Source organism: Ahaetulla prasina, chromosome 1, assembly GCF_028640845.1.
Source record: "Ahaetulla prasina isolate Xishuangbanna chromosome 1, ASM2864084v1, whole genome shotgun sequence".
Taxonomy (NCBI): Eukaryota; Metazoa; Chordata; class Lepidosauria; order Squamata; family Colubridae; genus Ahaetulla; species Ahaetulla prasina.
The window spans coordinates 92,656,501-92,681,917 of NC_080539.1; the positions used below are offsets into that span (position 1 = coordinate 92,656,501).

Sequence of the window (25,417 nt, forward strand, 5' to 3'; positions counted from 1 at the left end):
TCTGTAAGGGTTAATTTGTTTTGTAAAGATTGTAAACATTCATCCTTAAAACATGTCTTCCCGCCTGGACTATTGCAATGCTCTCTACATGGGGCTCCCCTTGAAGAGCACCCGGAGGCTCCAGTTAGTCCAGAATGCGGCCGCGCGGGTGATAGAGGGAGCACCGCGTTGCTCCCATATAACACCTATCCTGCGCGGCCTGCACTGGCTACCGGTAGTCTTTCGGGTGCAATTCAAGGTTTTGGTGACCACCTTTAAAGCGCTCCATGGCTTAGGACCGGGATACCTTCGAGACCGCCTTCTGCCGCCGATTGCCTCCCAACGACCTGTGCGCTCCCACAGAGTGGGCCTCCTCAGGGTGCCGTCGACCAAACAGTGTAGGTTGGCGGCCCCCAGGGGGAGGGCCTCCTCTGTGGCGGCACCAGCCCTGTGGAACGAGCTCCCTCCAGGATTACGACAACTACCCGACCTCCGGACCTTCAGACGGGAACTGAAGACGCTATTGTTTCAGCGTGCAGGACTAGCCTAAGATAAAAGGTTTTAGCATATCTTAATGGGGTTTTTATAGGTTTTTTATTTTTTAGTGATCAGGCCATGATATTATCTAGTTTTAATTGGGTTTTAATGTTTATTTATTGTACTGTTTTAATATGCCTGTGAACCGCCCTGAGTCCTACGGGAGATGGTGCGGTATATAAGTTCGATTAATAAATAAATAATAAATAAATAAATGTATAATATGAACCTGATAATCCATCTGCCCCAGGCACTTTGCCTGGTTTAATCTTTGTTATAGTTTCAGAAACTTCCTCTATTTTTATAGGTCCATTATCTGCTTCTGTTTCACTGTAATCCTTAGTAATTTTTGTTTTTTTAGATACTCATTTATTTTTTCCAGAGAGATGATACTTCCTTTAAACATGTTGGAATAATATTGATAAAATACTTTTTGTATAACCATGCTTTCCATTAATACAGTATCTCCTTGAAGCAATTTGCCTTGAGTTCTTAAAGACTTTCAGACGGAATTAATTTACAATGAAAGAGAATTTTCTATGTGGCAGGATAAGACAATTCCATTTGGTGAATCAACATTCTCTCTGGATTAAAAAGCAAAAAAAGAAAAGAAAAGGAGTTTAAAAGATTTTAAAACTTTGGTGAAAAAAAGCTTAACAAAAAGGCTTAACAAAGCTGTAAAGAGTAATTTAAAATGAATAAAGGAGATAGTTATTTTAAAAAATTATTTTTGGTGAAAGTGTTGAACAAATTAAAATAGTAAAATGAACTGAACTTTCGTAGAAATGTTTGTTGTTTGCTGTTAAGAAGTGCAGACAATTGGTGAATTTTACAAAACAAAAGATAAAGTCAATATGGGTCAGACTGTGATGCTGACTATAATAACGAAGAGCCATTTGAGAGGAAAGTATTAAGGATAAAGGAAGGTAACGCAAAAGAAAAGTGAGGGGAAGATTTCCTTTTACTCTTTTCCTTGTAATTGAGACACTTTTGGATTGCAATATTACAATGGCACCCATTAAAAACTGCAGAGTGGATGAGAGGATCACTAGAGCAACTCCAGAGAGAGGAATTACACCAGATTTACTTCAGAAAATGTTTCAAGAAATTAGGCTATAGGATAGCTGAATGATCCCTGGATTACTAAATTGACAACAAAGATGAAAAAGGAGATGAAATAAAGTTGTAAGCTGTGTAAAATAAGCTTCTGGGGATGTAGAACTAATGACAAAGTGGTGATTCTGGAGACTGAGACAAAATTTAAAGGACAGAGACTTGGAAAGACAATAAATAATTTGGCTCTATTGCAATTCAGAGGGATGAGATGTAGAGCAATCTCAGAAGATTCTGGTGAAGGTATTTGAGAAAAGGTTATTAAAGCTTTACCATTATTTTTTTCTGGAATAATGGGGATACAGAGGCTCAAATGTGGTTATATGTATAGGACTACCTGTATTGTTCCATAAAGGATTTATAGAGGAACTAGTAGGTTTCGCTTAGGAAATTGGTGTTTGGTGGAGGATTGGAATGGAGTGATCTCCACACAACTGGATAGAACTTCTGAGAAAAATATTAAATCAGACATGGTTCAGAGTTTGTAAGAATTCTACACAGACACAATTCGTTAGAAACCAAACAAGAGGAGGAAAGGAAAAATATTGGCCGATTCTTGAGCCACCTTTATCCCAGCTTTCATTCTTAGATGGATTATTCATTATTTCCTCTTCGTTTAACATCAAATAAAACCTACACAGCTATTTTACAGTTGAACTGGAAGTGGAGTAATTATGTACAACCTTATGCATTGCATTGGCATTTAATTGTATATGGGTCATTTGGCAGTAGGGAAAGAATTGATTGCCACAGAAAGAGACTAATAGGATACAAATTGAGCTGAGAATTATTCCATTTACCATTGTTAGTGTCATATCTGCTTACTTTGGTCCTTGGGTTGTTTATGAAAGAGAAGGCTATTAGAAAAAAGGCTATTACAATAGGGAGCAATAAAGTAATTTCAGCATGCAACAACTAAATAAGTAATTAACATGGATGGGTTTCAAAGTTTATAAAGTTTAAAATGTGAGCATGTATGTGCATTATGGTTGATTATCTTTTCTGATTTTAAAAAAAATCAGAAAAAGGTCTTAAAAATCAAACTGGAAAAGGCAGTAGTAAAACAGAACGGAGCATGAGAAAGAAATATTTATTCTTTACACCTGTGATAGAAGATGTGTCAGTTGAAAAGTTCCCACTGAAGAAATCATTCCATTAAGGGATTGTATTAGTCAACAGCTAACATTACAGGAATTTCTAATTCTTGGAAACATTGTGGGATGACTCTGGACTATACCATTTCGGATTGAAAGTGGAAGCTTACATCACTGAATATGTGTATGTGTGTGTGTTGTTTTTAATGTAATACATCAGGGGTGTCAAACTTGCGTTGTCATGTTGCCACATGACGCATTGTGACTTTTTTCCCCTTCACTAAACTGGGGGTGGAGTGGCCAGCGTGTGATGCAACTGACCTGCGGGCCGCAAGTTTGACATTCCTGTAATGCATAGACAACATATGTGTCATTGGGAAGGCTTAGCTAGAATCCTTCATTATAACTTTCCTGTTTCTTATGTGCAGGGAATGTTGATGTGTGGAACAGCATTCAATCAAATAGTCATTCCCTTTGGAGTTTTTGGTGCTCTCTGAATCTGGTTGTTTGATTGCAGACATTTCATTATCCATACTCCCTAACTGATGATGTTACCTAGAATGGTAATGAAACATCTGCAAGCAAACAACCAAACTCAGTGAACACAAAGAACTCCACAGTTCAATCCTGAGCTACATATATTTTCTTCTATTGGAGTCATTCTTTTGTATGAACTCTTAACCTCAGAAACAAGGAACAATGAGCATGTTTCCTGATGTTTCATGTAAAATCTTTCTCACCACCTGACATCATCTACAAAGTGTGTAAGTTTTGGGGGCATAACATAAATGGGCTAAAGGACTAGTAGCAAAATTAATATATGTTGTGTTTTGTATTTTCTTTCATGCACAAAACTGTTACACAGGAAAGTTGATGTTAGTAATTCTCTACCCTTATTAAATCACATGGTTTGTAGATTTTACAGGTGAGGTAGATGTCAAGAGAATAATATTCAAGAAGAGCAGTTGAGAGTTTTGCTTTTAATGACATGTAGGATACAAAATTGTAAAAATAAATAATAATAAATGCCACTAGCCCTTCTGATGAGCCATTCATATAATTGGCTGACATACGTATAAGCTTATTTCTAGTAAACACATAATAATACAGGAGCCAGCACCATCTTTTATTTATGTACAAAATTAGACAAGTAGTTTGACTTTCACAGAAATCAAGCTAGAAATCCTCATTTGTTATATTTTGAGAATGAAACTGGCTTGGGGAATACCTTGCTACTGATATCAAAATAATTGTTATGTTGTTGTGCTTTTTCCATGCAATCAAGTCATGCAGTTTTCTCCATCTACCACCATTACCATTTGACTCATTTTCATGCTTAGTTCTTAGTTCAATTGTGACTTCTATTGTCAATTAGTCTGGGTTGTAATTCTTAACAGACCAAGATATAGAAACTGAAAGTACTACATGAAAATTCACTGAAGTCATTGATGTTATTCCACTACCCATTTGAACATCAGATATTCACTGGCATAGAGGATGACCTGATATCTCACTATACCCGTGATGGCGAACTTATGGCACACATGCCACAGGTGGCACATGTAGCCATATCAGTGGGCATGCAAGGTCAGCTCTGGCTTGCATGCACGCACCAGCCAGCTGATTCTGGGCCTTCTGGGCCCACCAGAAGTAGGGAAACAGGGTTTCCTGTCTCCGGATGGCCTGGTGGGGAAGGCCTGTTTTTTTCCTCTCACCTGGCTCCAGAGCCTCTCTATGAGTCTGGGGAGGGTGAAAACGGCCTTCCCCACCCCCACCCAGGCCTTCTGGAGGCCAGAAATGGCCAATTTACCAACTTCCGGTTGGACAGGAAGTAACGTTTTTGCTGTCCCCACCCTCCAGAACTCTCTCTGTCCAACTGGAAGTTGGTAAACGGGCCATTTCTGGCCTCTGGAGGGCCTCTGATGGGGTGGGGAAGACTGTTTTGCCCTCCCCAGACTCATAGAGGCTCTGGAGCCAGGTAAGAGAGAAAAATGGGCCTTTCGGGCCACTGCATGCTGGGGGGTCACACGCGCTTGCATGAGGGTGGGGCGCATAGAATTATGGGTGTGGGCACAAGCACGCGCAACCTCCCCGCCCCCCGCCCCCCGGGCATGCAATGGCAAAAAGGTTAGCCATCACTGCACTATACTAAGAGGTACGGGCTAGCTAGAATTGTGATCTTCTCTAAGAAAAAAAAAAGAATTAACTTCTTGAATCAAATCTAAATCCAGGAATTTACTACATCCATTTGAATGCCTATGACTTTATTTCATTAGATCCTTTTTTTCAGATTGGTATTTTCAAAATAGAAATCCAGAAGTATTGCATGGAAGACATAGTTATCTCCAATTGTTTATCCTCCAACGTTATGCCCTCAGGAGCACAGGTCTGTTCTATATGAGGATTCCATTAAACTCTGGACTAGTTTTTAATTATGTTCTCTAATGCAAGCTGATGGCTATCATTATACCTTGAATGTGTTCAGTCCAGATTTTAAAGCAGATGCAATGGCCGTCTACAAATATTTAAAATACTACTGTATATATAATATGATATTTTTTTCTTTGCTCCAGGAACAGAATAGAAACCAATGGGTTCAAAGGTATGTGAAAGGGAACTTTGATTAAACATTTAAAGAATGATGAAGCAGAATGCACTGAAAACTTCTGGTTTTTCTTCATTCAATATATTAAGCGGAAGATATATTTATTTAAATAGTTTATAAAGCCACACAGTTCACAATAATAATTCTAGTCAGCATACAAAGATTAAAACACAACAATAAAATATAACCCATGATATTTGGTTAAAATGACAACCCCAAAACATAAAGGCCTATCATCAACAGTGCTCACCTAACCACCTGATCCAAATGCCAGTGGGAATAACGGGGATCTGCTGATTTAGATAAATCCTTAAAAAAAACACAGCAGGAACAAACCTGGTTAATGCTTTGGATGGGACATTTGTGGAAGAGCCAGGAAATTCTATGGTTGGATACTAGATCAAGAAGTCAAAAAATCCTGAGAGGTTACAACAAGGGCATATTTGTACTGTGTGCAAACGTAAACTACTTGGATGTTTTTATGAAATTTCCAGGAGTCAAGCTCAGCAATTTTACCCAGCTGGCAACAGGGAAGGGCTTACATGATCTCTGGGGTGCGTTCTAATTGCACTCTATGATTCTAGTAATGAAAACACTTAACACCTACTTCATTGAAAGAAATGAACTGCTTATGGCACATTTATTCTTAAATTCCAAAGAAACAGGAAACATGTATAAATACAGTAAACATAAATAAAAGGAATACAGTCATGTCATTTTGGCTTTCAATTGGTACCAGTTGAATGACTGAGCAGAGTAGTTTTCAAAATCCCAGGATTCAAAATCTATCACCACTTCTCCAAGGAATACAGGATGTCTGAAAATTCCAGTGTGCCAGACGGATATCTGAAGCTGTCGGGTTTGCAGTTGGGAATATTCAATGTTGTACTATAAAGATAAATGGTGTTACTGATTGGTGTGAGATTAACAAATACCATTTATGCAAGTGCAAGGTCATTATATAGCACTTTCACAGACTCCTGCAATAAATGACCACTATCGAAATTAGGGTTAAGGATGTTATGCCACAATTGATTGGGAGGTGGTCTAATAATCCATTAATCCTCAACCAAGTTACATCTAATGTCCTTCTTTCCTGAAGAGTGTGGCTGCCCAATCCCAATCCAAGCTGATCCAGAAAGGTGATGCTTTTTATTGAACCTCATACATATCAATAATAGAAGAGCAACTATTTACTGAAATTGTAAAATAATTCTGAAATCATTCCAAATGTTGCATATTCTATCATTTAGTAAACCAGCTTCTCTTTTAGATAGTGTAGACGCTGGAGTATCATAAGATTTCTTCTTCAGCTCCAAAATGCTTAAGTGCTTTTACCTGTAAGTGTGACTCAGTAAAATCTTTCTTACAAGTGTTACTCAGTGGGTATAAAGAGAGCATGATAGCATCTTTTAAACAAACTAACATTTCTCCCTAAAAAGGGTAAAGTCCCATCTGTATTTAAGAATCAATATCCAAGATTCTTGCAAGCCTATACTCAGAAATCTTATTAAATGCAACAAGTCATGTTCCTAAGGCCACTGGCGCATATGCTTAGATATTTCTTCCTTAAGAATTTTTCCCGGCTGGGCAGTTTTCTCTACTATCAAGCCACAAAAATGAACAAGAGCAGTACAGTGATGACAATTATTCCCACTCTTTGCATTCAGAATACTAATCTCTGGACATCAACTACCATCATCCTATGTGAAATGCTGTGAAAATTCTACACAACAGCAAACAGATCTCAAAAGGCAGACATAGGCTTCAAAAATCCAAACACTCCTCTAGATGGGAGCCCAGAAATTTCCTTTTACTGTTATCTTTTGTTTGTTAGGATTTCACAGCAGATCCAATCATCCTAATACAGTAATACAGTAATAATACAGTAATACCTATTTTTTTAATCTTAATTAATTAAAATTAATCTTAAATTTTTCAATTTTATAGAATTGTTTGTTTTGAATTATCCCTTTTATTCTGATTGGAGCTGTTTTTATAAACTCATAGGAAGAACTTTCGCTCATAAATTAAAAAAAAAAACCTGTATGTTGTGCTCTTCCTTGATTCTTCACAGTATGACCAAGAATTGCTTAGAATACCTTTAATATTTCTTGGAATGTTGGATTCAGTGTGTTCTTTTTGACAGAAGTTTTCCGTTTATTCTGAGGAGATTTATCAGGCAGCAAGTAAGTCTTGACATATCTTTCAATCAAAGATAGAGACAACAATTAACACGTGTGAAAAGAAGGGAGGAAGGAAAAAAAGGAAGTTGCTTTAACATCTGTAGTCATGAAAACCTTTGAAAGGCTAGTGCTTTCCTACCTGAAAACCATCACGGATCCGCTGTTAGACCCCTTGCAATTTGCATACCGAGCAGATAGATCAACAGATGATGCTGTTAATATGGCTCTGCACTACATCCTACAACATCTTGAGTCTCCAAAGACCTATGCAAGGGTCCTTTTTGTAGACTTTAGTTCAGCATTCAATACCATCATTCCAGACATTCTTCTAACTAAGCTAAACCAGCTACAGGTACCGGAACAGACTTGTAAGTGGATCACAAGCTTCCTAACAAACAGGAAGCAGCAGGTGAAGCTAAGCAAGATCACATCAAATACCTGTACAATTAGCACAGGGCCCCCCCAAGGCTGTGTGCTCTCCCCACTTCTCTTCTCTCTGTATACCAATGACTGCATCTCCAATGATCCATCTGTTAAGCTACTGAAGTTCGCAGATGACACAACAGTGATTGGTCTCATTCGAGACAATGACGAATCCGCATATAGACAAGAGGTCGAACGACTAGCCTTGTGGTGCAACCAAAACAATCTGGAACTGAACACACTCAAAACCGTAGAAATGGTGGTAGACTTTAGGAGAAACCCTTCCATACTTTCACCTCTCACAATACTTGACAACACAGTAGAAACCTTCAAATTTCTGGGTTCTATCATATCGCAAGATCTCAAATGGACAGCTAACATCAAAAACATCATTAAAAAAGGACAACAAAGAATGTTCTTTCTGCGCCAACTCAGTAAGCTCAAACTGCCCAAGGAGCTGCTGATCCAATTCTACAGAGGAATTATTGAGTCTGTCATTTGCACCTCTATAACTGTCTGGTTCGGTTCTGCAACCCAACAAGAAAAACACAGACTTCAGAGGATAATTAGAACTGCAGAAAAAATAATTGCTACCAACCTGCCTTCCATTGAGGACCTGTATACTGCACGAATCAAGAAGAGGGCCGTGAAAATATTTGCAGATCCCTCGCATCCTGGACATAAACTGTTTCAACTCCTACCCTCAAAATGACGCTATAGAGCACTGCACACCAGAACAACTAGACACAAGAACAGTTTTTTCCCAAAGGCCATCACTCTGCTAAACAAATAATTCCCTCAACACTGTCAGACTATTTACTGAATCTGCACTACTATTAATCGTTTCATAGTTCCCATCACCAATCTCTTTCCACTTATGACTGTATGACTATAACTTGTTGCTGGCAATCCTTATGATTTATATTGATATATTGACCATCAATTGTGTTGTAAATGTTGTACCTTGATGAACGTATCTTATCTTTTATGTACACTGAGAGCATATGCACCAAGACAAATTCCTTGTGTGTCCAATCACACTTGGCCAATAAAATTCTATTCTATTCTATTCTGTTCTATTCTAAAGGCATAAATAGAGTGTGGTTAATTAATGCCTCTGAAGATGAATTGCATTATTCTCTTAGTTTCATAAATGCAGTATTGATTTTTTTTTGTACTTGAAGAATAAGAAAGGACTTCATAGGCTGCTTTGTAAAGTGTGGATGTTGGCCAAGTTTTTAAAAAGAATAACTCAAGTCCCAGACACTACTATATCAGGTATATTTTAAGAACATTTTATTATCTGACCCATCCCCATACATACTTACACATACTTTGATATTTTAGGATTCAAGTCTTTATGTTGTATGAGATCCTTTTTCTTAAATGAATACAAATTAAATTCAGTATACTTGTGAACTGAAATTGCCAAGTAATGTCTAGTATAGGTTGATCACTGTGATGGAATTCTTTGTTACATCCACTTTTTAAGGGTGAATTAAGTTCAATAATGAAAACAGATTGTAAGGCTAAGCTTGGTACAGTTTTTTTAAAAATATTAAAAACATCATTACAATGAAAGTCAACTCAACTCTGAGACAAATTTTGGAGGGGAAATTAATAAGATAAGCATATGTATGAAATCAGTTTTGTACATACCATATTTTTTGGAGTATAAGACACACCTTTTCCCCAAAAAAACAAGGGTGAAAATCTGGGTGCGTCTTATACTCCAAATGTAGCCCCGCCCAGCTTCTCAAATGAAGGTTTCAGAGGCTGAAAAAAGCATCAGAAACAGAGCTTAGAAAAAAAGCCCCAAACGGAGCTTCAGAGGCTTTTTTTCTGAAGTTCTGTTTTGGAGGCTTTCAGAGGCAAAAATAGTTTTTTCTGAAACAGAGTTTCAGAGGCAGAAAAAAAAAGCAAGGCACAGAACTCACAACCAAGGAACCTGTTGCTAAAATTCACCTCTGGGAACAACTGATTGGGGGTATTCCGGGAGGCCAATCAACTTGCCAATCAATTTTTCTTATTTTCCTCCCCAAAAACGAAGGTGCGTCTTATACTGCGTCTTATACTCCGGTGCATCTTATACTCCAAAAAATACGGTATGTAGGCCTTGTATGTAGGTATGTATTCAGATAAAAAAAATACAATTATTCTTATGTCCATGTATTTGGCTCCTCCTTTCTAATTTTATTTAGTATTGTAAGAAGCATTTGCTTTTTGCAACAAGGCTGTTTTCTTATTCACTTTTAAATTCTGTTTTGGTCTCTCTTAATTTTTTTCCTGATGACTCATAATTAGTCAGTCTAGAATCTGTGTTCCTCAATCTAATCAATCCATCCATCAATTCTGAGAAACAAGCTTAGTAATTACTTCATGAATTTGAAGAGCATTAAATCAACAAAACAGATACTATACTTATCTTTAGGATTTAGATAGCACAAACAAATTTTAGACATCATGAAACCACCCTAGAGCTATCTGGGTTTGAACTTGTAGCTAGGTTTTATATTATGTGATAGGCTAGATGCCCTCAAGTTCCTTCCCTTAATATTATCATCTAGCAACATTTGACCCAGGAAGCACACTTTCTCCGTTGTTGCCCCTGGCCTGTGGAACATTCATTCCTCAGAAATCCATTCTTTTAACTTTCTTAGGAGGCCTTGAAGAGCTGGGTCTTCCTGCAAACATTGGGGAACAATGAGATTGCAGCACAGCAAGGCAGAATGCTGATGGTGAAAGAGTGGTGCCCTGGGAATGGCAGAAATTTTTATTGTGGTTTGTTTCTTATAATACTTTAGTGCTTTGTGAGCTGCCCAGAGTTGTGATTTATAATATGGGGACCTATATATCTCTTTGAAATATATACCGTACTTTTCGGATTATAAGACGCACTCTCCCCCTAAAGTGAGTGAAAATTGCGGTGGATCTTATACACCGAATGTTGCCGAAGCTCCATCCACCCGCCAACCCTCATTCTTTGATCATTTTCAGCCTCCATGCGTCGCGTTTTCGGGCTCTGCACGCCACGTTTTGGCCTCCATGCATTGCATTTTTGGCCAGTTCCAGGTGCTGGGGATCGGCAGCAGCAGGCATTGCCCGGGACTAGCCAAAAATGCAAAGCATGGAGGCCAAAATCAGGGCATGCAAATGCCAAAAACCTGATGCGCGGAGGCCGAAAACACAATGTGTGGAGGCAGCAATCGGCAGTGCTGTGGCAATCCTGCAGTCTGGAATGGGTCTAAAACAGAGCATGCGAAGGCCAAAAACATGACGCACAGAGGCCAAAAATGCAATGTGCGGAGGTGGCGATGGGCTGTGGTGATCCCTGCAGCCTGGAACAGCTGATTGACAGTATTCCAGGAGGGCGATCCAACCGCCAATCAGCTGCTTGTGCTGAATCAGGCTGCGATAACGTGCTGAAGCTGACCAGGCTGTTTGCTGTTTGCTGCAAGGACACTAGCCAAGTGGATGCCGATGGATGCTGGTAGGCAGAGGCAGAATTTTTTTTCTTGTTTTCCTCCCCAAAAACTAATGTGCGTCTTATACTCTGGAGTGTCTTTTATTCTGAAAAATATGGTATGTAAAAAGGTATATTTTATTATACTTTTGCTACTAAGTTTGTGAATATATGCTTCCAAATAGTGTTGACTCCTTTAGTGATTGCCTGGGCAAATCCCTGCAGTTTTGTTGGCAAAATTTCAGAAGCAGTTTTTCCTTGCCTGCTTCCTGGGGCTGAGAGAGATTGACTGGCCCAAAGTAGTCACCCAACTGGCTTTGTGCCTAAAGGCAGGACTATGGTCATGGTCGTGGTCTCCTGGTTTCTAGCTTTATGGTTTAACCACTCCTCCAAACTGGCTCTTGCTGCTATGAATGAAGTATTGTTATGACTCCTGACTCAACCCCTGTGAATGAAAAATTGGCCCTCTGGTCTTATGCAACACTCATATTTGCTACAGCTCAAAATTCATGGGCTGAAAATAAGAAAGCATGATGGAGAATTAGCCTACTCAATGTATAACAAAGGTGCGAGGGAAACAAGCTTATCAGTGTGTTCTTTCTAGAGCAAGGAAAACAAAACACCTGTCAGTTGCAAAGGGCATCAAAGAAGTGACACATTTAGCCATTTTTTCAACATCACTAATGCAGCTGTCAAGTGGCCGGGATATCTGGAGATTCAAGCAGTTCAAATGAGTAGGAAGATTATTCTTTACAAGAATTTGACCAACTAACAGTTAAGGGAAATGTGTGGGAGATAAGAGAACCATTCTAGTTAGGCTGAACTTAGAAGGGCAGGGATTTGTGACTTATGATGCATTTGACCCCTCCCTCAGGCTCAATCTGGTCATCTCCTACATCTGCTTCCTTATGGGCTGTTCTTTGTGGTCATGTTAAAGTGCTTTTCATCTATCCTTGAGTTTGCAGAAATATTTGCCAGCATAATTGATATTGTTCCAGGAATTAAACCAAGCTTTAAGGACTGAATGGTCCAGTCCTTAAAGCTTTATTGCAGAACAATTCCCTGGGGGAGGGGGGTCCACACCCATCCAAAATCATCACACTCCTAAAAGTGTGGCAAAGCCAGCTTGGAGGAGTGTGGTTAGTGCTTGGAAGAGAGGCGTCAGCCACCTTTCCAGTTGGTTGCATTAGTGATAGCTCTCCAGTACAGAGAGGCTTGGAGTATTTGTAGGTGTGGGTCAACTGGGCTTCTGGAAAGGCTAAGGGAAAAGACGGAGGAAAAGAGTGGGGGTTGTTGTTTTGTGAAAAATCATCACTTCTACTATTGATAATCAGAGGGTCTGGAGACGTTTTTAACAAGATACCCAAGTCCTATATTAGTTTAAAAACTTAATTTAGAGGAGAATAAAAGCCAAGTGGAAGAAAGTAAAGCAAACCTATTACTAATCTTATTAATGATTTTGTTTTTTAGGTTGGAAAATGCTATACCACCCATGTATCCACAGATGTATGCATAGATGTTTGTTTCTAATGGCGACGATATCAAAATAATGAAATGAGCATTGTTGCATCACACAAGCTCGTAAGAGACAAAGTCTCCATCATGATATACATTTCATCACATGGCTCTCCTCCCCCCTCCCTGGTGATGCATCTTCACAAATAATATTGTTTTAGAATTTAGATCTAGATTTAGAATCTTAGATTTTTTTTAAAAAGTAAATCAAAAGAAACTTACGGATTGCATTTCTTTTTTTCTTCCTTTCCGTAGGCCAAATTCTTGCAGGCACTGATGCATACTTCCAAAATGCCAAATTTGAAATTGTATCTAATGGCAAATTCTATTTCACCGCAGACATCAGCTTTTGCAAAGTCAACAGCCCCACTGCAAACACTGGTAATGCTGTATAAACTATCCTGTATAAGACAGTGAATTAAGACAATACAAAAGGGGCTCAAGTACATAACAATTTGTCTGCTTTCTAGGTTTAATTTAGGATCCTAAAGTCTAGACCAGGAGTCGGCAACCTTAAACACTCAAAGAACCACAAAGATCCTAACTGGAAGCCCCCATTCAATTCTGGAGCCGACAGAAAATCCGGTTCTCCCATCATAGTCTCCTCCTACCACTGTGTCCTTTTTCCTCTGCCAATTGGAAGTCGATTCCCCCACCATAGAGTCTCCTCCTAGCGCGGAATCCTTTTTCCTCTACCTGTCCTAACCAAAAGTCCTGTCAATTGTGGAGCCAACCAGCAACAGGAGGCCGCAGCAGAGGGATGAAAGAACCACATGCAGCTCCAGACCCGTGGGTTGCTGACCCTTGGTCTAGACTGACTAGGTGGCATAAAGGGTTAGAACAAAGTTTCTCAATCTTGGCAACTTCCAGATGTGTGGATGTCGATGTGTAGAATTTCCCAGCCAGCATACTGGCTGGTGAATTCTGGGAATTGATGTTCATACATCTTACAATGGCTGGGAAATTCTGGGGGGTTGAAGACCACACATCTTAAAGTAACCAAGTTGTGATGGAATGTACACCTGCAGGAGCAGTGTGGGAGGCTATTGGCAACACAGAGCTTTCCCAGAAAGAGGGCCAGACCAAGAGACTGTGCAGTCCCAAGATGGAGGATGGAAGAATTTAGGGATAGCCTCACCCTAAAATTGTTCAAGATATACAATATCTTGTAGGTCAGAAAGGCATAGCTTTCACTTGGCAAAATTCTGTCAAGTATGTATAAATAAATAAAGGATTGTATTTGGTTGGATCTCACTGTCCCATCTCTGGGCTTGGGCCTAACATCAAGACTGAAAAACACTGAGTTAGAGGAGGATTTTTTGCATCTCTTTACTACCATTTATTACTTGTCCAATCCAAATTAGAATAAAGCTTAATATCTGAAGAAGAAAGATAAGATTTCCCACACAACTCATCTGAAGTGGTACTCTGCCTCTGCTATCCAAAATTTTAAAAAGGCCCATTATAAAGAGATAAACAAATATTTAACTTTATATCATTATTTCTGTCTCTGAAACAGATGTTTTCTGAAGTTGTACATATTCTTGAGAATTATATAGTATTTCTTTGTGAAGTTAGCTAATAATGCCAAGCTTTAAAAACCTATACATTTTCTATGCATAGTAATAGAAACAGGACAAACAGGATCACTACTTACACGTTTTTTATCCCCACAGATTAAGGCATCGTTTGTAACCATGGAGGGTATGACTTCTTCACTTGATGCTTTTATGCAAGCAATTCTACTATCATCTTGTTCTCCATTGATACTTGAAGATCTCTTTGTTAAAAAAAAAAAGAGGGGCAATAATATAAACACTTCTTGTCTTTATAAAATCAACACAAGAGGGCTTCTGAAATGCTGAATGATGCAGTCAGTGATTAAATTGGAACAGTTCAATAATGCGAGCCTGTTGGTAATTATAACAATGCACAGCAAAACGAACAGTTTAAAAAGGCCAGCTATTTCCATTCCCTGCCATACTTGGCAATGGATTGCAAATGAATCCATAGACAGTCTGAGGTTAATGGATACATTGTAGATCTGGAAGCTCCATGTAAATGTTTCCCCTTCCCATCTGTAACTGAGGAGGAGAATAAACAAACTATGGTTTCCAAAGTATACACTATTGTGATTACAGCTATTATATACTGTAAACCTCCATACTTTGCCTAATTTATTCAGTTCACAGAACGTTGTGTTTTCTCATCAAATCTGATCATGATTCAAGTACAGAATCCCAACATTCCATTGATATATTGCATAGTTAATATCGTGTAACAGTACCGTACCCTAGTTGAAATATCAATAGCTGTATCAGATAGGCTTCTCCTATCTTTCACTGGATCGTTGTCTGACCCATAATTTGCTGTAAGAAGGTATTTTTCATTGGCCACATCATTCTGTGATTTTGAGATTTCTAAAGGGGGAAAAAGGCAGAGAATTAAAAAAGTCAATTCAGTAATGTTCATAATTGTAAGTCTAAAATTTATAATTGCTATAATACTTGCAAGGCTGAGCTGGCAGCATTTGAAGTATATTCTTGTTTACATTTTATGCAACTAAAACAGCCCTATTAAAATATATCAATTATATAATACTATATCTTAGATTATAGAGCCAGTTTGGTGTAGTGGTTAAGGCATCAGGGTAGAAGCTGGCGATTGGGAATTCTAGTCTCACCTTAACCACAAAGCTAGCTGGGTGACCTTGGATCAGTCATCCTTCCAACTGATCTCGGATCAAGATAAAGTTCATGTAACAGAAAAATCGATATATTTGAACAAACTTTTTTTTTGTCCATGGAAAAGCCTCTCATGGAATCTCAGTTCTTGTAGGAGCTTAGTGCTTCGTAGAAGACATATTGAAAAACCCTGCTTTAGAGTTATCCCAGGGTTAATGGGATTATACTTTAATTTGGAAAACAGGCCCACAACACAGAGTCTACAATATCCATATAATAATTTTTTAAAAACCCACATCCAGTCAGCTCCTGCTAGGAAGTACAGCCTATAAGTAGATCTGAATTAGAGTAACAGTTTCAGTAGGTATCTAGCCCAACAGTACAGGATCAATTTTTATTCTATTACATCCTCTCTTGAAACATAAGTCTACTGTTATCACAATATCTAGAGCACAGTTTCAAGGGAGTAGTATGAATTCAAAGGAGTGGCTCCTAGTCAGTTTATTGGAAATTTCTCTCAGGCAGTTGTGTATACTGTAGAACTGCAGTTTACATTGGCACAGAATGGAGAATGAGTTACAAATGGAGAGGCTGAGAGCAAGAATATAAAAAACAATTCATGACTTGCTCTTTATTTTCTCTTGTGTGGCTCCACATTTCACTTAACAATAAACTTGTGGGGTGGGGAATTCTTGTTCCAATTATTTCTCAAATAACTATATGTGCAAATTATATGTGAATTTTTATTGCATAAGATGTCTCAAGGATATCATCCCCACGGAGATAAGATTGGCCCCCACTTTGACACTATTTTGCAAGGCCTGGGTTTTGCCAATGGGTCTGGGGATCCCAGAGTGGGATGAAGCCCCTCAAATGATTCATTTGATTGCTGTCATCAGGATGTGAGGATGGGCTTATTGGTTTTGGGTTTGTATTGTGGTAAGCCACCCGGAGTCACTGAGAGTGAGTTGGGAAGCCGTATAAATTTTCAATTAATGTTGCAACAGGGGAAAATCTAAGGATATATTGACCATTTTGATTAATATTGTCACAAAGGGCAGAAAGAAATTAGAAGTGACTGTAACTTGTACTAGCTTGGTAAGAATACGCAGAACTCTTTCGAATGATGTAAGAATAATTCTTCATTCTTGACTGTGATGTCAAACATTCATTCTTGACTGTGATGTCAAACTTATGGCACGCGTGCCAGAGGTGGCACGCAAAGCCTCTGTGGGCATGTGTGCGGCGGCCAGCTGCTCTTCCAGGTTCCGTCACATTCATGTGTGCTGGACCAGTTGGCCAGCACACATGCGCATGACAGAACCTGGAAGAGCAACTGGTTGCCGCGTGCATGCGCACCTGCCAGCTGTTCTCTTCCAAGTTCCAGCGCTCTGGCACAGGCTCCGGTTTCAGCTGAAAAGCCAACACTGGTCTAACATCTCATATTCTACATGCATATTTTTTGGAGCATGGTAAATAATACAGTCCCATAAGCTGTAACTACAATCAGAAGTGGCATAACTAAGAAATCTCACTAACCTCTCTAGAACCTATTAATACACATTGTTAATGAATGATGAAACACTTTAATCCAGTGTCATGACCACCTTAGATTCTGCCTCAGAAGGGAATTGTCCGATGAAAAGTTCTTATTTTCTTGAGGAATGGCATTGGGAGATGAGAGGCAGGAAAGCTAATGTTCCTTGTAAACTACAATACTTGAAGTTCCAATCCAGATTCTAAGATTCAGTCAAATGCACCTTTGATACTGGTTGGGAATCTCTTTCTTTAACTCCCCCAAAGCCAAAAGATAGATTATAAAATACAGTACTATTCTTCTAGCTACCAGATGACTAGCCCTATCTTTTTAATACAACATCTTATTTCAGAAGAGTAACGACCCTTACTTTTGATATGTGTGGTAAAAGACAGAAAAAGGTTTTCCATAGACTTGTGGAAACCTGGATTAAATTCCTGAAAGACAAAGAGACAAGAAGAAATAAATAGAATGGAGCTACCTTCTCAAGGTTTCCTGGATTATATAACTTCTTTGAAACTGTCAAGGAAGCGCGGGTACAAACTTGCAAACAGAGCTATAATTCCTGTGCCCAAGCATTTAAGAAGTGATACATTTGTTATTATTATATTTTTATTCCACATTTTAAATATTTTGGCCAACTCAAGGTGGCAAATTTACTTAATACTCCTTCCTTTCTCCTATTTTTTCATACAATAATCCTGTGAGGTAAGTTGGTTTGAAAGACAGCAAATGACCCAAAGTCACCCAGCCAGCTTTCATGCCAAAAATCAAATGCTGTCCAGTCCTTTGGAATTTAAAAGATCACCGTGTTTACCATAATAATTTTATAAACCAGCCAACATCCCAGTATGGGTTGCAAAAAAACAAATAACCACTATATTTTTGTCACTTTGCTGCCATCTAATGACCATCTGGATTTTTGCAACTCAGATCAGGTAACTGATTATTAAAATTATTTTATATTTCATTTTTGAAAGTATTTAAATAGGAAATATGATTCAACATAAGAGTTCTAAAGCAGTAGATTCTATCACAGTACATACCATCGGCTTTCTAATTTTCTTTACTTCAATCACATTCTTACTTTCCTTGAAAAATAATCACTATTCTCTTCATTAAAAATTTTACACCCATTTTAAATCAAATGAAATATTTAGCCACTTTCAAAATGAATTCGGCATGCAAGGCTTAAAACAGGAATCAAAGCTCCCCAATTACAACAAAAGGCAAAATTTACTCAACACAATCAATCATGATAACTGGCATGACTCAGGGTTAGCTCATGGGAATTTCAAATACTGCTCCCTGCATTATATTTGGGGGTGGGTGGCTGCAGAGTATGTACTGTTAACTAATATTGGAAAACTGAAGAGAAATAATGAAGACCAATAACTTTGCCATCCTAAGATAAATTTAAGTAAATTAAATTTATCATTTATCTTGATAAATTTATCTGTCTTAGACAGATGAATAAGCCATGAATATTTCTATTTTGCAATAGGAGAGACTATATTGTAATATCCCTGAGTGTGGCAGAGGAAGCTCAGACTAAACAAAAGGCAACCAAAATTAATTCCTTTCCAAATTAAGGAAGAAATTGCTACAGAAAATGACTACAGCATGGTTATTGTTCCTGACAAGAAGAAGCATAAACAAATGTCTACAATACTGAAATGAAATGAAGGGCGAGCCAAACACTGAATAGGAACGCACTGGTGGACAAGAAAATAGTTTCTGTATTACATCTGTATTCAATGTTGTCTCAGTTGTAATATTTCACGTGTATTCCAAGTAATGGTGGACCTCTATCCGCTACTGCAGCCTTCTCAGATACATTCACTTCCTTTACCTGATCATGATTAACATTGGAAGAAATGCATGGCAGAAAAATGAACAGCAGGAAGAGAGAAGGCACTTCTATCTATTTTTGTTCTTTAAATCTAGTCTCTTCCCTATTTCGTACTTAATAGACAATATGTGGATGATTATACAAATTAATAGCTATGTCTCAGTGGTGGAATCTGAACCGGTTTACTACTGGTTCTCTGGCTGCGCATGCGCACCACGCATCAAATGTGAGGTGCGCATGTGTGCAGTGCACACCAAAAGGAGGCATGGGGTAAGTAGAACAGCGCGCGGGGAGGTTATCAGCTGTGGTGCGTTATCTTTTTTTTACTTTTAAAAGCATTTTTTTACAACCTTTTCAGCCGAAGAGGTTGTAAAAAAATGCTTTTAAAAGTAAAAAAAAAAAAGCCTAGACGATTGTGCGGCTCAGCTGGGATCGTCAGAGTCTCTTTTTTTAACCTTTTAAAAGCATTTTTTTACAGCCGAAGTGGTTGTAGAAAAAATGCTTTTAAAAGTTTTAAAAAAGGCTCTGACGATCGCGTGGCTCAGCTGAGCATGGGGGGGGGCAGGGATTTTTGCTACTGGTTCTCTGAACCACCAGCCACTATCGCTGCCAGATTGGCTGATCCGTTCCAAACCGGGAGCATTTCACCCCTGCTATGTCTACTACTTTAGGCTGGAAAAAAAATTAAACATGCATAGAGATCAGTTTCTGGTGACTACCAGACAAAAAGACATAAGATAAAAGAAAACACATTAACCATAAAATCAATGATAATTGAAAGCTTTGTGAATAAGTAGGTGACTAGTCGAACAGAAATGTAGAGTGATACATTACCAATCCACTCGTTCTATTGATGGATTCAGCAAAAGGTGGAGGAGTTGGAGGAATCACCGATACCTTGCTAAGAGTTTTAAGGAAAAAAGAACATAAACAAAGCAAATATATCTGATACATTTCCAGAACTGTCTCCTTCACATTTCATTATTTATCCCCAATTTTAGAATTCAGGAATTTCCAACACATTCCACCCAATATTTAGAATAAAATAATAATAAAAAGTTACTCACATAAAATACAATATAGCAACAGTCCATTAGTGACTGTTCAAATGGCACTTTAAAAAGTGCCGTTTAGTTACAACGGCACTAAAAAAAGTGACTTGTGACCCAGTTTCCACACTTACAACCATTACAACATCCCCATGGTCACATGATCAAAATTCAGACACTTGGCAACTGGTTCATGTTTATGATAGTTGCAGTGTTCATGTGATCCCCTTTTATGACCTTCGGACAAGCAAAGTTAATGAGGAAGCCAGATTCACCTAACAACCGTGTTACTAACTTAACACTTGCAGGGATTCACTTAACAATTGTGGCAAGAAAGGTTATAAAATGGGATAAAACTCACTTAACAACTGTCTTGCTTAACAATGGAAATTTGGGGCTCCATTGTAGTCATAAATTGAGGACTGCCTGTACAAAATACACTGCTTTCCCTTCATTGTGCATGTATGGTATTTTGTATTATTAACATTAACAACTAACTTCAGAAACCAAATATCAAGCTATTAAATACATTAAAATCTCCATCTGAAACTTAAAAGACTGCAAAAGATCATGAAGATCTTCTTAGGAAGAACTAAGAAAATGAAATAAAGGTAAAGATAAATCTTCTCAGTCTACAGTAACTTTGTAGTTCAAACAAAGAGCAAGAACTACTTCTTGATATGAGAAATAAGCTAAGATTGACCTAAGATTTATAGGAACATGGAACCTCACTTTGGAACAGGTTCATCTGTCCATCTGTCTAAATGTTTATCTACTCATGGGTGGATAAACATTTCTTCTCACAGCTTCCCCAATGGCATTAACAAAGGAATCTATTATCATGTTGGTTTGAAACTTAATACCAGTTTTTCAAAAATGCCGAAGTTCGCCCAACTTGATGCTCTTAAAGTCAACATGAAGAATAGCAGTCATAACACTTCCTTGTCCACACTTCCTTGTGGTCATAACAACATTTCAGTAACATCTGAGGGCACCTATAACCTACTAGACTTCACTATTTTTACCCTAATATATGGCACTGAATGTAAACCATTTGTTCAAGTGTCTAATAAGATGTCCAAATGATAAGAAAAAATATATTCCCCAGCTTCTCAATGTCTTCTTTCTACTCAACTTTGGCCATAGATCCATCCACTGCTGGCCTAAAAATGTTGCCTACCCATGTTGTGACTATACTTGAGTACAACATATGTTGATCATTCAGAGTTAAGGCCCATAAGAAATGCTTAAAATTCTGTCCTAGGTAAACCTAGATTCATGGTAAGTAATATATGTAGCCTACAAAGAATATTTAAAGATTCGGGGAGGGGGTTTGTCACTTAGATCATATCTGTGATTGAAACATGGAATTAGAATGTCTGTGGAGGTTCTCTGTCATCCAGGTCATGGTTGTCCCAAAGGTGCTTTTTCAAGAGGCAACTGGACTTTCTGGGTTTTTTTGGGTTTTTTTTAAGACGTTTTGTTTCTCATCCAAGAAGCTTCTTCAACTCAGAGCCTCTTGAAAAAGCACCTCTGGGACATGGAATTAGGACATTTGTCACTTAGATCATGTCTGTGATTGAAACATTAGGACAATGTATGAAATGCCATAGAAATCTCATTTAAAATGTGCTTGTTTTATACTGTAAAATATGACATTACATTTAAATGGTAACATTTGCATAAATAACTTTAGGAAAGGATATCCGGATTGAAACTAAATATTTGTTTGAATAGTTTGTTGAAAGTCGACTCCCCAATTTCCCTTCCATATTCAAGAGGTAATACTATTTGTGAACTGTCTGTTGCATTCCTGTTAGCCTTGGTATTTATTTTAAAGCTTTTTAACCTTTAACTTTTTCAGTGGAACCGAAACAAAACTTTACAACTTAATTCCTTTTACCAACTTTGCAAGAACAGCTTACAGTATCAGGATCAAGGGCCAAAGTGTTAAAGAGATGTCCTTTTACCCTTCCCCTCCCCCAGTTTGTGGCTATAGCAAAGGCCATAATTACAGAGCCACACCAAGGTACTTGGCTAGACTGCAACACTGAGATAAAAGGCAGTGTTTTTGATGGCTTGAAAGGTAACACAAGGAAAACTGAAATAATTTCCCCAGGTAAATATTTGGACATGGAGATTTCATTAATCCGTTTGCAAAAGATGCCTTATATTTTAAGCCTTTCTAAAGTTGGACTTAGAAATTCCAAGAATTGCAAGTCTTATATATCTGAATGAGGCCAAGTTGTGAAATGCTGCTATGGCTGAAGTTGCATAAGTTCTGTATCTAAAAACACTCCATGGCAATGACATGTTTACTCTATTCACACTCACTACCAGTAAAAGCTTCAACAGACTTCTTGCACCGGATCATACGCACTTAGTACTGCATCAAAGGTCTGTAGGACACGTCAACCTTCTTGTCCTTACCTTAATTTCTGATAAGATTTCAAGAGTTTTGCACCAGCAGTTTCATATCTACCTATCAAGAAAGAAAAGAACCCAAGGTCACTGATAGCAATAAACTTGTACTTGCTTGCCAATTTTTTTTAAAATCAAATGTAGCTATTTTTATTAACTGTTTTTACTACTTGACATTGCCAATATGAAAATGTGTATGGTTCCTGTTTTTGTTCAATCCCTGACTATGGAGACCTCAACTACATTAAAAAAATTAAAAAGAAATAAATACCAAAAAGGCAAGACCACAAAATGAAAAGAAGCAACTTTCCTATGTAACACCATTTAAATGTCGTACAACTTTTCAGTACAAATAGTCCTGGAAAAATCTCACTGATTATAAAACTACAGAGAGGCAGTCAACTAAAACATAATCAACTCATGTGATTCAATCCATCACATGTTGCAAATGATGAATGGTGTGCAGCAATAAAAGCATTGATTAACAATTACATTTGGAATGTGTTCTTATATCTGTCCACAAAGAAAATCATTCTGTATCAGGTAAATCATTAACAATATAGAAAACAATTCTTTGGCATAATCAACTAAGCGGACAATAAAAATTATTTTCTCACACTGGCTAATCACTTGATCTTTCATATCAAGTGTGCCAATAAAACAGGGAAGTGTGCATATGCTATTCAGAAGTCTTCTGGCAGTAGCTCTGCTACTCCAGATTCATTAATCTATTCTATAAAGAGAGAGCTTCTATATAAATCAACCTAACTTGTAATACCAGAGCTAGGGTCATAAAACACAGCAACTGAACATTGAGGAATGAAGGGAGAAAAACTCAAGCTTTGGTGTTCCTAAGAAGAAAAGCGAAGAGGAACTAAAGAATCTCTTGATGCGGGTGAAGGAGGAGAGTGCAAAAGTTGGCTTGAAACTCAACATTAAGAAAACTAAAATCATGGCATCTGGCCCTCTCAATTCCTGGCAGATAGATGGAGAAGAAATGGAGGTAGTGACAGATTTTATTTTCCTGGTGTTGGAAGAAATATCCATCTGGGTTCAGTTCCAAGTGGGGACAAAGACACTGGAAACATGGAGGCTGCTTGGAAAGATGGTTTAATGGTGGTCAGGATCACATGGCTTGAGATCCTGAACAGAAAAAGGGCCGAGATGCTGTATGCTCCCTGGTTTTATGCTTTTTCTGAGCTTTGAACTTTCTGGGGCACAGGAAGAGTATCCTGATTGGTTGTCAGACTCCCAGGGGGTGGGAGTCTTAGCTAACATTGTAGGTTGTCCCTCAAGCTTGCCTGAGCCTTGCTGGCTGATGTAATCTTCCCAGGTGCCATGTGGTGAGATGGGTAGAGGCTAATCCTATCATGTCCTGAGGACCATGTCTTAATCCCATCACCCTGGAGCTGAAGGTCTTCTGTGTTGTAGATAAGATGTCTTTTGTCTTTCTGGGGCTATTAACAAAGGTGGGGGCCGCTTTCCAAGAGCATGTTTCTCCTTTTCTCATCCAGGAAGGTATAATATTCTGCTTTTTAAAATATTTCCTAGAATATTTCATTCTTCTAGGAGGGGGGTGGGTGCTAAATTCCTACACTGGGCTCCAAGATCACTGCAGATGGGGACTGCAGCCAAGAAATTAAAAGACGCTTGCTCCTGGGGAGGAAGGCTATGGCAAATCTAGACAGCGTACTAAAAAGCAGAGACATCACCCTGCCAACAAAAGTGCGTATAGTCAAGGCTATGGTTTTCCCAGTTGCAATGTATGGCTGTGAAGGTTGGACCATAAGAAAGGCTGAGCGCCAAAGAATTGAGGCCTTTGAACTCTGGTGCTGGAGAAGACTCCTGTGAGTCCCTTGGACTGCAAGGCGAACAAAAAAGTCAGTCCTAGTGGAGATCAACCCTGACTCCTCTTTAGAAGGCCAGATCCTGAAGATGAAACTGAAGTACTTTGGCCACCTAATGAGAAGGAAGGACTCACTGGAGAAGAGCCTAATGCTGGGAAAAATTGAGGGCAAAAGTAGAAGGGGACGGCAGAGAACGAGATGGCTGGATGGAGTCACTGAAGCAGTAGGCATGAGTTTAAATGGACTCCAGAGGATGATAGAGGACAGGAAGGCCTGGAGGAACATCGTCCATGGGATCGCGATGGGTCGGACACGACTTTCCAACTAACAACAACAAAGAAGAACAGCTACTGGTGGAAAAGATCCCATCTAAACTGCAAGCTTTAATCAGTTTGATCAATAGTTAAATCAACAGAAATGGCTTCTTCAAATTTACTTCACAAACTAAACAGCTGCCAAATTCAGAATCTTAGCTTTAAATAATGAAATGATCTTATTCACATACTTACAAAGTTGAGGAAAAGATTTTTGTGAAAGGAAGTAGAATTAGCATTTTAAAGGCCAAATGCTGGGGCTTTTTAAAAATACTTAGATTAATTGTTAACCAAGCCAGACTGCAAATAAAGGGTGGTGTTGATGAGGATTTCTCTTCTGATATTTTAGGGTCAATTCAAGCTTTATCCCAAAGCCTAAGAACTGTCCAAATATCACTATTTATATGTGTGTGGGTTTTTGTTTTTTTGTTTTTTTTTTGTCTGTTTGTTGTTTTTTTTGTAAATGAGGTCAAATAAATTCAACTTTGTCAGCTGTTTTTACAATTGCATTGTTATAGTTTCTAATGTTCCAATAATTATGAGGAAAAATGTTGCTGGTTCAATTCCTAGTCTCTGTAATTCAATCGTTCAGTCCAAATATTTTACAATTCTTTCCAGTTCCTTTTAAGCTACTCTAGTGTCATTTAATATTGTCGCATTTATAAGTAAACATTATAGAACTATTGTGGTGGCCAGCATATTATGCTCTAGATTTCTGTTCATCTGAATTTGGAAATCTGATAAAATGTTTAAATAGGCATTGTAAGCATTATGTGCATCAAACTGGCTCTCCTTCTA

At 38.3% G+C, this 25,417-nt stretch overlaps 1 protein-coding gene across 5 annotated transcripts in view; it reads right to left on the minus strand.

Annotated features, from left to right (window-relative positions):
• Nucleotides 1–4,544: 4,544 nt before the first annotated feature.
• SYTL3 (synaptotagmin like 3) overlaps nt 4,545–25,417 on the minus strand; it is a 55,933-nt gene continuing 35,060 nt past the window's right edge. For 4 of the 5 annotated variants that reach the window (XM_058168567.1, XM_058168561.1, XM_058168575.1 and 1 more), the window contains 8 exons: nt 22,468–22,519; nt 19,823–19,889; nt 17,507–17,573; nt 15,208–15,335; nt 14,573–14,695; nt 13,138–13,316; nt 7,431–7,533; nt 4,548–6,216 (listed from right to left, as the gene is read on the minus strand). In XM_058168567.1, the coding sequence (XP_058024550.1) occupies nt 6,037–6,216; nt 7,431–7,533; nt 13,138–13,316; nt 14,573–14,695; nt 15,208–15,335; nt 17,507–17,573; nt 19,823–19,889; nt 22,468–22,519 (899 nt within the window). In that variant the 3' untranslated portion in view covers nt 4,548–6,036. Of the gene's footprint in view, nt 6,217–7,430; nt 7,534–13,137; nt 13,317–14,572; nt 14,696–15,207; nt 15,336–17,506; nt 17,574–19,822; nt 19,890–22,467; nt 22,520–25,417 lie in introns of all 5 variants that reach the window. The other variant, XM_058168583.1, reaches the window with a different exon arrangement.